The 13,985-nt window shown below is 28.6% G+C and overlaps 2 protein-coding genes across 7 annotated transcripts; one reads left to right on the top strand and one right to left on the bottom strand.

The window, feature by feature from the left end:
* Nucleotides 1–1,911: 1,911 nt before the first annotated feature.
* LOC105650695 (DUF1639 family protein, putative (DUF1639)) lies at nt 1,912–5,219 on the top strand. 6 transcript variants are annotated; one of them, XR_002283539.3, is made up of 4 exons: nt 1,912–2,795; nt 3,119–3,196; nt 3,302–3,385; nt 4,239–5,219. XR_002283539.3 is itself a non-coding variant. In XM_012237639.4 (3 exons), the coding sequence occupies exons 1-2, from the start codon at nt 2,148–2,150 to the stop codon at nt 3,191–3,193; spliced, it is 723 nt and encodes a 240-aa protein (XP_012093029.1). In that variant the 5' UTR covers nt 1,912–2,147; the 3' UTR covers nt 3,194–3,196; nt 3,302–3,458. The 6 variants fall into 6 exon arrangements, 1 of the variants encoding a protein (XP_012093029.1); XR_002283540.3 differs by having other exon boundaries at nt 4,314–5,219; XR_016320885.1 differs by having other exon boundaries at nt 4,330–5,219.
* A 4,686-nt stretch (nt 5,220–9,905) lies between these two features.
* LOC105650726 (uncharacterized) lies at nt 9,906–11,430 on the bottom strand. The gene has a single exon (XM_012237667.4). The coding sequence runs from the start codon at nt 10,800–10,802 to the stop codon at nt 10,014–10,016; it is 789 nt and encodes a 262-aa protein (XP_012093057.1). The 5' UTR covers nt 10,803–11,430; the 3' UTR covers nt 9,906–10,013.
* Nucleotides 11,431–13,985: the final 2,555 nt, after the last annotated feature.

Raw genomic sequence — 13,985 nt, forward strand, 5'->3', positions numbered from 1 at the left:
AACGCAGCACCAATGTTGCATTTAACTCTTGGATTTGTTGGAGCTGTCCAAGAAGCTAAGAAATATCCGCAGCGGTTGATATACGAACTGCAGCAGAGGCAGGCTGCTGAGAAACATTCCATTCATTCACAACAACAGTCGGACTTGAATTCTTTCCGTTCCAAATCAGCTTATTACGAGCAAACCATTGTTTTCTTAATAATGTAATTATTTTTCTTGATAATATAATTTTTTTTTTATCCCTTATGATGTACAATGTATATATTTCTTATTTTGTAAATATATATTATATATTATTTTTTATTCTGATATATTTTATGAATAAAAATATTAATTAATTTTTTTAAATAATATTTAATAAAAATATTATTATTAAATAACTATAAAGAAAATGATTATAAAAAATATTAATTTGAAAATTGTATTGGTACATATTTTATTGAAATCAGCTAACAATTGACATGAAAAAACTTCAAAATGTAGCTGATGAAATTAATAACTGTTAACTGCTGATTAAAAAAATATACCAGACATTTACAAATTAATCATTGGGTATGAAACGAAATGTCCTCCTAATAGTTCAGATTTTCATATAACACTGCAGTCGTGTTCGGCATCAGCTGTATTCAATAACATAACGTTTGAAATAATTTTTATAAAAAAATTATCTTAAGTAACATTTAATTTTTCAGCATTTTATAAAAAATATTCAAATAGTTAAACTAAACGCTATATAACGATTAATTTTGCCTACCAGGACTATGGGAAAAAGCTTATCCTTACAAGTCACTATGTACACGTAATCGACATTGTGATTAGTTGTTAATTTTCATATTATCTAGGAATTTTACCTATTTAGTTTAATAAAAGACAAAGGTCAACCATCTAAATAATATTAAAATATTTGATAAAATTCTCTTAAAACCTATTTAAGAATATTTTTGGATATCCGTAGCACTTGCTAGTACGAATTATTAAAAACTAATGAATTTCCATTCCAATATAGGCTAGTAAAGTTATATCTTTAGAATAAAATTTCTGATTCATGGATTTAAATACATAAATTAATTTTGCAAATTATTTTTTAATGAGATCCATTTGCAAATAAAATGAATTTCATATTAATTTATTTGTAGTACTATGTTAAAAAAAATGATATTTTTCATAAGTCGTATTATTTTTTTAATTAAATATGGCATTACAACTATTCTCAAAAAAGAAAGAAAGAAATAGGCACACTTTGATCCTCAAATTCTCGCATAAAAAATCAAGCTCAAATTCTCAGATTTTAGTTCATACGAAGGATTGATAAAAAATTAAGAGTTATGCCCCATTATATAAATCATTTAATTTTTATGTATTAAAAATATTATAGTTTTCATTTTAAAAACTATTTATTTTATATAAATATTGGGACATGCCAAAACTTTTTAACCTTACATTTTACATAATACTTAACTATCTAGCTTAAATTATACATCAAATTGAAATTTACTTTATGAAAATTTAATACTCTAAACCAATTTTGTGGGTTAAAAAAAGGAAGAAAAGAATTGAGAGTAAGAATACTTAAAAAAAAAAGTGAGATTGGATATTGAAATATAAACTACTAATATTAAGCTTAATGCTAGCATAAAAATATTAAATATAATTATATGCTTAAGATTTTAATTTTAAATATTAACCATGGAGCCACTATTTTTTTATTGGAAATTAAATTATTATATAAATAATAGGAAAAGAAAAACCCCTAATTTTCTTAGTAGCAAAAGAATAAAAATAAAGAAAACACTAAAAACATTGAAAAATTCTCTAATCTCTATAAATCTGGAAATAGCAATAATTTACTTGGAAACAGCAACTTACCTAAAGTCTTTCTACCCGAACGTTAAAACCGCTTTCTCTCTCTTAGTTCATATTCATAAAGGAAATATATAAATATAAATATAAATTTCCCGGCGATTATGATCATCGCATTACAACCCAAAAGCCAAAATTCCTTCTCTGTTTCTCAATCTGAGCAAAATCTTCCATACATTCTCAAAATCTAACCTCCATTGAAACAAACCCAACCATAAAAATCAAAATTTTACATGATTATCAAATAGAGAAGCTACACAAATAGAGGACTCTACACACAGACAACAATGGCGATGCCACCTCCTACGCCTCAACAACAACCACAGCAACAAGAGAGATCAAAGCCACTACACAACTTCTCTTTGCCTTTCTTGAAATGGGGACAACAAAGAGTCCTTAGGTGTGTCAAAGTCAGTGATGATCATCGATCTTCTTCTTCTTCGATTCCAAATGGATTTGGATTTCAATCCAAACCCACCAATTTTGACTCTTCGAACAATCACAACCCTAATTTAATTCAACAAAATCACATTTCATCTGATCTTAGACTCAATGGAGGTGCTGCTGCTAAAAGATTGAAGGTTTCTCCTCTTCTTGAAGAAGAGAGACCACCTCCTAATATTAATGATGATGCTGCTGCTGCTGCTGCTCGGCCTTGGAATTTGAGAACCAGAAGGGCTGCGTGTAAGGCGCCACTGCGAATAGAAGACAAGAGGAATTTGGAGTCTCCGAAGAGAATTTTGGAGATTGATTCGCCAAATAGAATTGAGACTTCTTTGGTTAAGAGGCAGAGTGTTGAGCCTGTTAAAGAGAGAATCAAGTTTTCTGTTCCTTTATCAAAGACAGAGATTGAGCAGGATTTCATGGAGATTGCAAGGATTAGGCCTCCTAGGAGGCCTAAGAAGAGGCCTCGAATTGTGCAGAAGTATTTGGACGTAAGGACTTCTGGTTTTCTTCTCTTTTCTTTTCTTTTTTCCATCTTTAATATTTTTTTTTTTAATATTTGCTGGGAACATGTGGGAAAGTAGAGGAAGTTTTGGATTTTGATTATTTGAAGTTTTGCTATTTGGGGAGTGGTTTATTTAATTCAGTTTTTGGAGCTTTAGAGGTTGAATTAAAATTGCATGTAATATTTAAAGTTGTTTCCTTTTTCTCCTTATCTTAGTAACTAAATCTTGATTGCTATTTCTATTTATATGTTTTATAATTTGTATTAAGAATGTTTGGTGTTTATATTTTGTTCTTTGGTTGTTTGCAGTCAATTTTCCCAGGATTGTGGCTAGCAGAAGTTACGCCAGATTCATATAAGGTTCCTGAAGTACCTGAGTCATGAGAGGTGATAATCTCTAATTTCATATTTATGTTCTTTTTTTTTTTTTTTCTCATTGATTAGATGGGTTATTTGGATTCTTACATATAGAATTCAATCTTGTTGTTGCAGAGGCAGAAATGAAAGTGTAATTGTTTTCAGGGGAATTCCTTATATTCTGCTTGCTAACAATGGTGCATTTGACCTCAATTAATGGTAAATTTTGCACCGTCTTTGTAAATTGCAAATTCAATGGAATAAAGTTCAAAATTTCAGTTGTTTTTGCTAATTTTTGGTCTCTGTGATTCTAACAGCATTGCCTTATCCTAATGTTTTTGTTCTGAGATAGTATAGTATGAATTACTCGTTTTGACATGAAAAATTCTATTGCTTCTCGATTCTTTGTACAGGTAGAATTCGAACATGCAGTTCACCTAGTTGGTATAAAGATGGCATTCTTGATCTTGCATTTAACCCTATCATGGTGCCTGCAAAAGAAACACACCTTATGATAATCTATCATTATAATCTCTCATCTATTTTGGCAAAAGTTGAGCCATAATTTATATCTTGAGATGACTGCTCCATCTTGTTCATCAACTATGAATATTTGTCACTGTAAATTCAAACATGAATTTTGAACATTCTAGAAAATGGTGCAGTCATTCCTTTTTATCAGCATAATCATCTGTTTAAAAGCTAAATTACATGGAAAGAACTATGTCATGGTTTTCAAGTCTCTGAACGTTAAGATTTTAGCTGATGGTAAAGCTACTTATTCTACATGTCAAAATGGTATTACAGCAATTGCCTTGATTGAATACAGATATATCTATGTTTGCTCTAGCAATTCCTGCATTGAACATGATGTCACTCATTAACATGTTTTAGTTACCGGCATAAAAAGTTTTATGTTGGATTTATAAGTTTCTTGGCTTATTATCAAAGCATGAAAAGGAGCGATTATTTTTGCTACTTCCACGTTAGTCGACTCATCCAGGTCTTCCTGGTATTTCCATTTTTTATTTTTTATTTTTTTTATTTTTTTTATTTTTTATTTTTGGAATAGAGTTAGAAAACTTACTACAAATGATAAAAGAGTAGTTTCCAAATTGGGATGCAATAATAGAGGAAGCTGATACAGGAATATGCTTCATCAGCAGCAGGTGAAATTTGTGCTGAAGTTTACTCTCAATTTTGATAGATATGTGGGACGCCGGAGGTAGTAGTTGTAAGCTAATTGAGCTCCATATCTGGTTGCCAATTTTATCAGTGCCTCTTTCAAGGTTGAAAATAGTCTAACAAAATAAAATCCTTTTCTGAGTGCTGGTGGGATCTTCCGCTCAAATGGCTGGTGTTATATTCTCTGCTTTACCACTTAGCTTTATGTAACATGCTGCAAAATGCAGAAACCTATTTTGCTTTGGAAGGACCATTGATAACAATATCTCAACCTAAATAAATTCATTCCTGAAACATACTTGGATTATTTGCTTTTCGGTTCTAGTCTGATATGAACTTTTCATAGAGAGCATCATGCAGCACGTGTTCAACGAGTAAAATATATGAACTGTTTGAAAATGCTCCTCCGTTGCCAAGGTCTTGGAATTTGAATTGTTTCTACTACTGAGACTAAAAGGATGTTCTTGAGATTTCAATGATTGTATTGGCTCAAAAGATGCGTATGCTACGAGAAGGCTGCAAATAACAGAGAAATGAAACAAAATATTAGGTAGGTAGTCTGGTGTTACGTTTGTTGCTCGTTTCATCGTTACTACACCTAATAAGTCTAAGCTTTTTGATAATGTTCTGTTATCTTTAAAAGTCAACTGAAAACAGATTTAAGCATCAAGTCACCTTATTGAGATGTGGGAATGAAATAGGAAATATTCCTCATTTCTGATATTAGAGTGAATAATAGCCAGTTCAACTGACCTGATTGTTTACTGATAGATTTTGAGGTTACACTTTGACATTCCTATGAAAGTGTATGTAAATATATATCTATATCTTTTGAACAAAGTTATTGATTGCATCTGCTCTATTATAACTGCTGTCCCTGCCTTTTACCTGTACATTGCAAATGTATCATTTCTTGTTTTCAGTTGCAGATGGGTACATAAATTCATAATTTGGTTTAAAAAAAAAAAAAAGAAAAGTTCCAAATCTTGTCATATAGTAGATGGATTCTTTAGGACTGTTATTACAACAGTCAGTATCTCTGTAGAATGGTCTTTTACTCTCTTCCTGTTATTGACAGAGACTATTTGATTTCAAGGTAAAAGCATCTTTTCTTAACAGGTAATGTATCAAATGCAAATAGTTGGTTGAAACTTGAAATTCCAAGGCATTCAAAAAACAAAGGGAAAAGCTCCCTTTCAAAGAGAAAAGGTTCCCTGTAGTTGGAACAACACGAAAAATTTTCTGTCCACAAAGGAAAGAAGTACCTTTTATACCTGTAGTTTGAACGCTAGGGAAAAGTTTTATCCTATCAGGAAAAGAATCTCTTGTCGTTTCCATCGTTTTAAAAGATCTGTTTTTTTTTTTTTTTTTAACCAGATTTAATCTCGTCGAACCCTAAAGCGTAAAGGTTTAAAAGATCTTTTTAATAATAAATAAGTGGTTTATATAATTTTTTTTCTAAAAACTTGTCTGTTAAGGTTCACTGGACAACTATCATTATATTTTGATTAAGGGGTTTGATTTAACTGATAGCTTATTTCGGACTTGAAAGCTCAATGCAAATTATAGCTTATAGAATTATGATATTATCTCTCAAGCAACCGTTGATTTGTATTTATATCAGTTTTTGTATTACATTAACTTTATGAAAATAATTGCTATTCAAATTATTTTGTGTTTAAGTTAATATTTTTTGTCATCATAATTGTTAAAAATAAATAAATAACTGTTAAATATTATTACAAAAAGCTTAATTAATATTTTTATTTATATAACCATTAAAATAACAAATAATATATATATAATACATGAGGATATGTAAAAATAATTATGTCCTTAATAGTTATTTTATATTTTAACAACAATTGTACTAAAACTTTCCTGACTATCAACAATTGCTAACACGAATGGTTAAACTAAATTGGCTCTAAATTGTATAATTTTCAATCTACAATTCTGATATTAATTTGTACTCCAGGAATTTTTTTTTTTTTTTTTTTAAAAAGCACAGACTATTAAAAAGCATTAAGTTGTTGGTAAGGAATTCTGAAAATCAAAGAGTTTAAGATTTTTTCCCATCATGGGGAGCATTATTTTATTTATTCACATATTTGGTAGAAAGGAAAAAACAATAATGTAAGAAGTCATTGAGTAAGTATGCCTGGATCAACAAATACAATAACCAATAGATGATATGATTAAATTTAGTTTATCAAAATTCAAACGATTGGATTTTATATGTTGATTCAAATTTTTTTAAAAAAAAAAAAAAAAACGTGTTTTTCCTTATCCTCACAATTTCATGTTTCTCTAGCAGCCTTAGAGGAATCAGCAAGCAACTAAGCACCAACATTAACAGCAAGAAGCAGCCTTCCGTTATTGCTCTTCCCCACTTTGTACAATCTCCATCTATATCTCAATCATTCTACAATTACACATTTAGGTTAAAACCCTAATTTTGAAGCTTAGCTGGCTATTAATGTTAGATTTTTATTTTTATTATATATTATTTTGGATTTTTGTAAAGGCATCTTCTTGTCAAAAGAAATCGAATGGCTTTTAGATTAGATGGGTGGCTGAAGACTACAGTTAATGCTAACAAACAAACTAGAAAAGTTCAAAAAGCATTTGGTCTTTGGATTTGATTTGAATTTTCAAGGGTTGCCTCTTCTAACATTGCCTTTGTCTTAATCTCATAAATAAGAAACATTGCCTTTGCGTTTGTCTTGACACAATGATTGCCTTCGACGATATTTTTTAAAAATAAAGACTAGTTTACAATAGTTTTTAAAAAATAAAGGCTATGTTAAAATGTTAAACATGTTATGAAATCAGTGGATGTCCTATATGGAGTAGAAGTTTATATTATTAAATATTATTACGAAATCTATCTTACTGATTTGTGTAGGGTTTCACTTATGTAACTATATATGTAGCTTCTCATCAATAATAAACACACTCTCATATTCTCTCATATTTTGCTCTCTATTCATTCTCTCTATTCTCTCTAGTTTTATATTATTTTATAACACGTTATCAACACGATTATTCTACCACGATTTTTTCTATCGATTTGAGGAGGGATCGACAACCAAAGTTAAGATTCAAGTATTTTGAATTTGTTTATCTTTAAAAGTGGTTTGAAAGGAAGGTACAACGCTTAAAAGAGCTAATCATAATTAATGCACTTATGGTCATAAGATCATAAAATTGTAAGTTACTTTAATTTTGCAATATCAAGGTTATTATTTTATTATTATAATTAGTGCAATATATTGGTATATATTATCCATGTGCTACAAACCATTGAGAATTGATTGATTTATTTCTTAAATATAATTAAGACATTGTTGTTATTATGTTTGGAGCCTATACTAAGCTCTTGATTTAAATTTATCAATGATATTTATGCCTCAAATATGCTCTTGAAGTAGTAATATCGATAAAATAGATTTTAATATATATATATTTTGGGTTTATATCATGTCCTTTTATCATTGAGTAAAATAAAAAGGTCGTAATGAAAAATCATGAAACTCATCCAATTGGATTTGCTCCATTCCCTGAAGTGAATGGAACCATATATAATAATGGGTGTGGGATAGTGAAACCCGCGTAACTAGACATGAAACATCACATGAAGTGAATGCAACAAATGGATGTGAGTGTGAATAATGAGGAAGATATATTTGTCATTGAGAATATTAGTAAGATCACAGTTGAAGTAATGATCTTAGCAATTATAGTGGACACATAATTAAGAATAAATTTTACCACCAGAAGTGATACAAATAAGGTGACATATATGGATATTGGCTATGTACTTGTTGTACACCAAAATATTGAAAGAAATTTGGCTTTGGTAGTAAAAAAATATTTAAAAGCTCTGGAAGAGCAAGTATTACTACCTAAAAGAATACATTTTATGCATAATACATCATTCCAAAAATATTCATCAAATTTGATATCATATAGAGATAATGATTGAAATAAATATGGTTGTAAACCAGAAGTTTGAAAATCCAAGTACTTTATTATTTGGCATAATCGGTTGGACCATCCTAATCAATGATGATGTGAAAAAGGAAAATTGATCCTTATATAGATATTTATTGAAGAACCAGAAGTTTCTTCAAATCTGTTGAATTTTTCATGCTTAGTTTGTTCTTGAAACAAATTAATTATTAAGCAATCACCGAGTAGAGTTTAATTTGAATTGTTTATATTTTCTGAAATATATAAAGGGAAATTATTGATCAATTTATTTGGATATATTATGGATGCATCTAAAAGATAATTACATGATTATTATTAACTTGCAACGTGAAGTTTGCAAAGATTATTATCAATATGCAATTAGAAGTTTGCATGATTATTTGTGCAAATAATTTAATGAAAAATATAATTTTCAAATTATGCTATCAAGACAATTTATCTTGAGAATGATGGTGAATTTACACATTGGCCTTTAATTATCATAGCATGTGTTAATTGAAATAATTCAGGGCAACCTATTATTGCTTTTATTTATGCTCAAAATGATTTAATATAATTATTTATTAAATGATTGCAATTATTGCAAGACAATTATTATAAGAACACAACTCTATATTTTTATAGAGGGACATGCTATTAAATGTAGTAACACTTACTCGTATCAAGCAAATAAATTATTATAAATTCTCTCATTTATAATTAATTTTTGGACTAGGAACCAAATATTATCCATCGAGAAATTTTAAATGTACATCATATGTTCTAATTGCTCCATCACAGCATACTAAGATGAGTTCTCAAATGAGGTTGGAAATATGTATCGAGTATTGATTTATTTCTAAAAGGTTAAATACTAACCAATTAATTAGCTAAATTGTTATTCTTATATACCCTTTTATGGATTGGATATTTAGTTGATATGAAATTCATTCTTAATTATTTGACCTAATTTATGAATAGCAAATTTATTTTAATCAATTACAAACATTGAGAAGAATCAATATATTGAATTTAACAATGAAAACAAAACATACAAGAAAACAAACCCAAAAGAAATCGTCCTTATGATAAGAAAAAAAAAAAAAAAAAAGACCCCTCTGGTGAAGAGAAATTGAAAAGATAGACAGAATGTGACAAGCCATGAAAGAAGCATACCTGTTGCTATGTCTCCTATGCTTGTGACATTTTGATTTACATCAACATTATTTCCAAGAAACCCCCTTCTTCCATCCCTATCTATTTGTTTCAAATTATATACATAATTAATTAATTACGTCGTATGTAGTTTTTATTAATATCTAATTCATTAAAATTTATTAGAAATTGATAACACAGTGGAGTTATAATTATTATGGACAATATATTTAATAAGGGTATATTATAAAAAAATTAAATATTGTATTTGGAATGATAAAATAACAGATATTTAGGAACTTAAAAAACCAAAAAATGATAGATAATCAGCAAGAAGGGAGTACTATATAATTACTTAGTTAGCTTTCCAGATTCTTAATTTACCCCTTCTTAATTAATTAATTTAAAAGAAATGAGAGATTAATTAACAATTAATAACAAGAACCCAGATAATCTATACATACACATATAAATATGACATAGAATAGCTAATTAATTTCATAATGAAATTACTAATAATTAATATCCTTGATCACTTTCTGTTCTTTTCTTTGCCATTTCTCAAAAGAGATCCCAAACCAAACAGATTTGCAGCTCCTTTAGCTATATAAGGAGGAGGAACATTCAAAATAGGACTAATTTTAACACCATTGTTGCAATTAGGTACTCCACCATACTTTTTCTTCAACGGAGGCTTATTATTATTATTATTATTATTATTATGAGGAAATGTGTACACATAATTAGTAGAAGAACCAGAAGATGTTGATGGTAATAACTTCTTTGCCATTGATGATCTCTTTGAATTTGGCGCTGCTGTTCCAGTTGAATTGCTTCTTGACAAAACTGGCAATGAAAAAATTGAACCTTTCTTTAGATCACAGTTTAGACTATTACTTCTCTTGAATCCCCAAAATGTTGATTTTGGCTCTGCCTTTTCTTCCAATTCCGAATTCGAAACCCTAATTTCAGTATTACTCAATTTCTTTCTTGAATTTGAAGAACTGGTAAGAGTGGAACAAGAAGGAGAAGGAAGAGGAAGGAGAGAAACATGTCGTGAAACGTTTCGTGAAATATTTTGAGAAACGTTTGGAGAAGTTTCTTGTTTATTATCTTGGAAAGGAAGTAACATGCCATTGGAGAAAAGCTCATCTGCCAAAGAAGATTCATAATCTAGCAGACGACTGGAGATGTTGAATTCGAAGTCGGAATTTGATTCAAGGAGCGTTGTGTCTCTTCTAGGCACGTGCTCGTTTTCTGTGCCATCGCCATGAGCAAGATCATTAGAGAATGATATACGAGGGCTTGTTTCTGAACACATATTAATGGTACAGCAGAAAGCAAGAAATTATTATTATTACAATTATGTTGAGAACAAAAAGAAAAGACTGAATTAATATTAGTTCAAGAAAGAGGAAACGAAAAAGTATTCAAAGATGATGGATGGACTATAAGATATTCTGATTAGACTACCGAGTCAAAGGAAGTGAAAATTGAAGATTTCATAGAATAATTGAAGAGGACAAAAAAAAAAAAAAAAGAATTGCAGCTTTTTGTGTAGATTCAAGAATGTGGGATGAATTTGAGAAAACTAAAGAATCAGAAGAAAGAATGTTTCTTTCTGATCTGAAATGAAGCAGAGATACTGCAGAAGGGAATTTGTTGCCTGCTAAAGTCAGAGAAAAGGAAGAAAGCAAGGGAGGTTCTTGAAATCAAGAAACAAGAAGAGGACAAGAAACTACTAAACTTTGTATGGGGTAAACAGGGAAAGGATATAAAAGAGGATTTTAATTTTGAAGTGTTTGAGACTTTTTGCAGTTATTTTGGTGAGAAGAAAATATATATGCTTGTGAGAAACAGAGAAGGGAGAGAGAGAGAGAGAGAGAGAGGTGGTTTCCTTCTATACAGGGCAAAGAAAAACAGCAAACAAGAATCATAGAAGAATTGTTAAAAGAAAATATAGGAAGAGAAAGAGTTATAAGTCTAAAACAGTTTATTTTAATTTCTAAATTAGCATACTGTAAATTTTGACATAACAGTGATTTGTTGTAACAAAATATTGAAATTGTTAAAATACATATTGTTAAAGTTGTTATTTGATACTAACTAGTAACAACAATTATTATCTGTTGAATTGATTAGGCATTATCCTATTTTATTTTCAATTTTAAATTTCTTTGTTCTATTAAATGTGATAAGTTATTAAATTAGTCAAGAAGAAATTTTTAAAAAAAAAAAAAAAAAAAAGGAAAATCTGTTAAGTTTTTTAATTAATTATTTAATTATTAATTTGTTTTGAATAACCATAGAGGGATAGAGTGAGTAAAGTAAATCATTAATGTTTAGCTTCTTTAGAAGCATGTTGTGTTAACCCTCTCACCATATAATTGACTTTTATGCTGCCACATCAACCTCAGAAGGCATCCTTTGTTCTTTCTTTCAGCAATTCTCCTGTTTCCATTAATTTATTTTATTGTTTTAAGGTGAAGGAACAGTTTCCTTTTGTCTCTTTTGAAACATAATTCTTTTGGCTTATTCATCCAAATAATTCAAATTCTTTGGTACGTGTGAACCTCTTCATTATAAAAAGATATTTTGGTTTACAAAATATATATATATTTTAAATATATTTTTTAAAAAAATGCATATATGTATGTATAGTTTAAATTATTTATTGTTTGTAAATCATTTATTTAATTTAAGTATCAAAACTACTCTGACAATTACAGTTTCTCTTGTAAGTTTTTAGCCTTTGCCTTGAACCATAATCTAAGGAATCCAATATTAGATGATAAAATGAAAAATGTTGCTTTAGGAGATTCCTCATATGGCAGTGGTGGCATTTACTATAGATAGTGACATAATTTTATATATTGGATACCAATTATTATTATTATTATTATTATTATTATTATCATCATCTTCAATTTATTAAAAAGAATTTGGTAGATGAATATAATATTGAGTATTATATAATAAGAATAGCTCTTCTCTTTATTCACTAAATTAATGAAAATTCTTATAGCTAAAAAACTTGAACTAAAGACCTACCATTCTCCACATTCTCCCTGTGTGCCAGAATTTTGTAGTATTAGACCTAATTTTGATATATTCACAAGCTAATCTAAGAATATTTCTTACTAATTTGAAAAGAAAAGAAAAATTGCAACAAAGTATCATTCTAAAATGCACATTTATTAAATGCCCTAATAGTTTGTCTTAAGAGTTATTTAATATTATACTCCCTCCATTCTTTTTATATATGCACAATCGTATTTTCACAAGATTAAAAAATTAGTTTAATTAACTATTTTTTCTTATTTTTTCCTACTATACCCCTAATATCACGTTAATTCCTCCCCTAAATGTAAAATTACATTTAGTAATATTTCTTGGTTTAATAACGCATTAAATGCATAGTCTTCGATTTGATTAAAGAATAAAAATTCAAAATTTTGAAACTCAATTTTGCATCCTTAGTTAAAATTTTGATAAATACGTTGGCTTCCTAAAAAAATTGGACCTAATTTATAAATTGGACTGCTCACAGATTTGGACAAATACAACAATATGTCTTATAAAATATGCACATAAATCATAAATTCGACCGAAAATCAAACGAGTCTCAAAAAAAAAAAAAAAAAAGTTATGCTCTAGCCTTTGAGAGAAACTTATTATTAGTCCCTCTTTGTATAAGTTGTATTAAAAAATGATTATTTCGTGCTCAAATAATCTTCCAATAGACTTGAGTAATTGTCAAAGAATTTAAATATACGGTCACAAAAAAATGGCTAAAGTACAAAATTAGAACTCTTAATTGTACTCCATTTCTAAGTTTTGTGCCATTTTAAAACTCAAATTTCATGTCAATCAAATCACATTTTCTTAACTGGACCATATTTATTTTTCCAACGTAAGCTTAAAGAATAACAACTGACTAACTTTTCTTCACATTTAAAGCCCATCTAAACTTTTGCCTGACATTAACTTAATAATCTCCCATAATAAAACTTTTACAAAGATAATATGAGGTTTTTACATTGGCTTTTTTTATAATGTTATTAAAAAAGGAAACTTAATAATCTCCCATAATAAAACTTTTACAACGAATAAGACAAAGATAATATGAGGTTTTTACATTGGCTTTTTTTACAATGTTATTAAAAAAGGAAAATTTGTCTATATAAAAAAGAACGGAAGGAGTATATGCATTGCGCATACTTTAAATTACATGACTTAAATAACCTTCAAAAGAGAATTATGTGACTTAAATAAGAGGAATATCAAATAAGCTTTAATACTTGGATTAGTTGAAAAACATTTTTGACTTTTCACTCTGCTTCAAAGACAAGGCAGAAGGTGGACACCAAATTTTGAATGTTTCCTTTGTCTAATCTCTGTTAATTTAACATTCTTGCTATTGACAATTTAGGTTTAATATTGTAATATAAATATGTTAGTTTGAATCTGTATACAAAAAAGATCCTTCACAACTTAATTCAAT

Source organism: Jatropha curcas, chromosome 5, assembly GCF_041381405.1.
Source record: "Jatropha curcas cultivar XTBG-Jc1 chromosome 5, XTBG_Jcur_1.0, whole genome shotgun sequence".
Classification (NCBI taxonomy): Eukaryota; Viridiplantae; Streptophyta; class Magnoliopsida; order Malpighiales; family Euphorbiaceae; genus Jatropha; species Jatropha curcas.

Coding starts and splice junctions, on each gene's coding strand:
- LOC105650726 (XM_012237667.4), bottom strand. CDS start 10,802: ATGTGTTCAGAAACAAGCCCTCGTATATCATTCTCTAATGATCTTGCT.
- LOC105650695 (XM_012237639.4), top strand. CDS start 2,148: ATGGCGATGCCACCTCCTACGCCTCAACAACAACCACAGCAACAAGAG. Junction 2,796..3,118: donor TTGTGCAGAAGTATTTGGAC/GTAAGGACTTCT, acceptor GGTTGTTTGCAG/TCAATTTTCCCAGGATTGTG.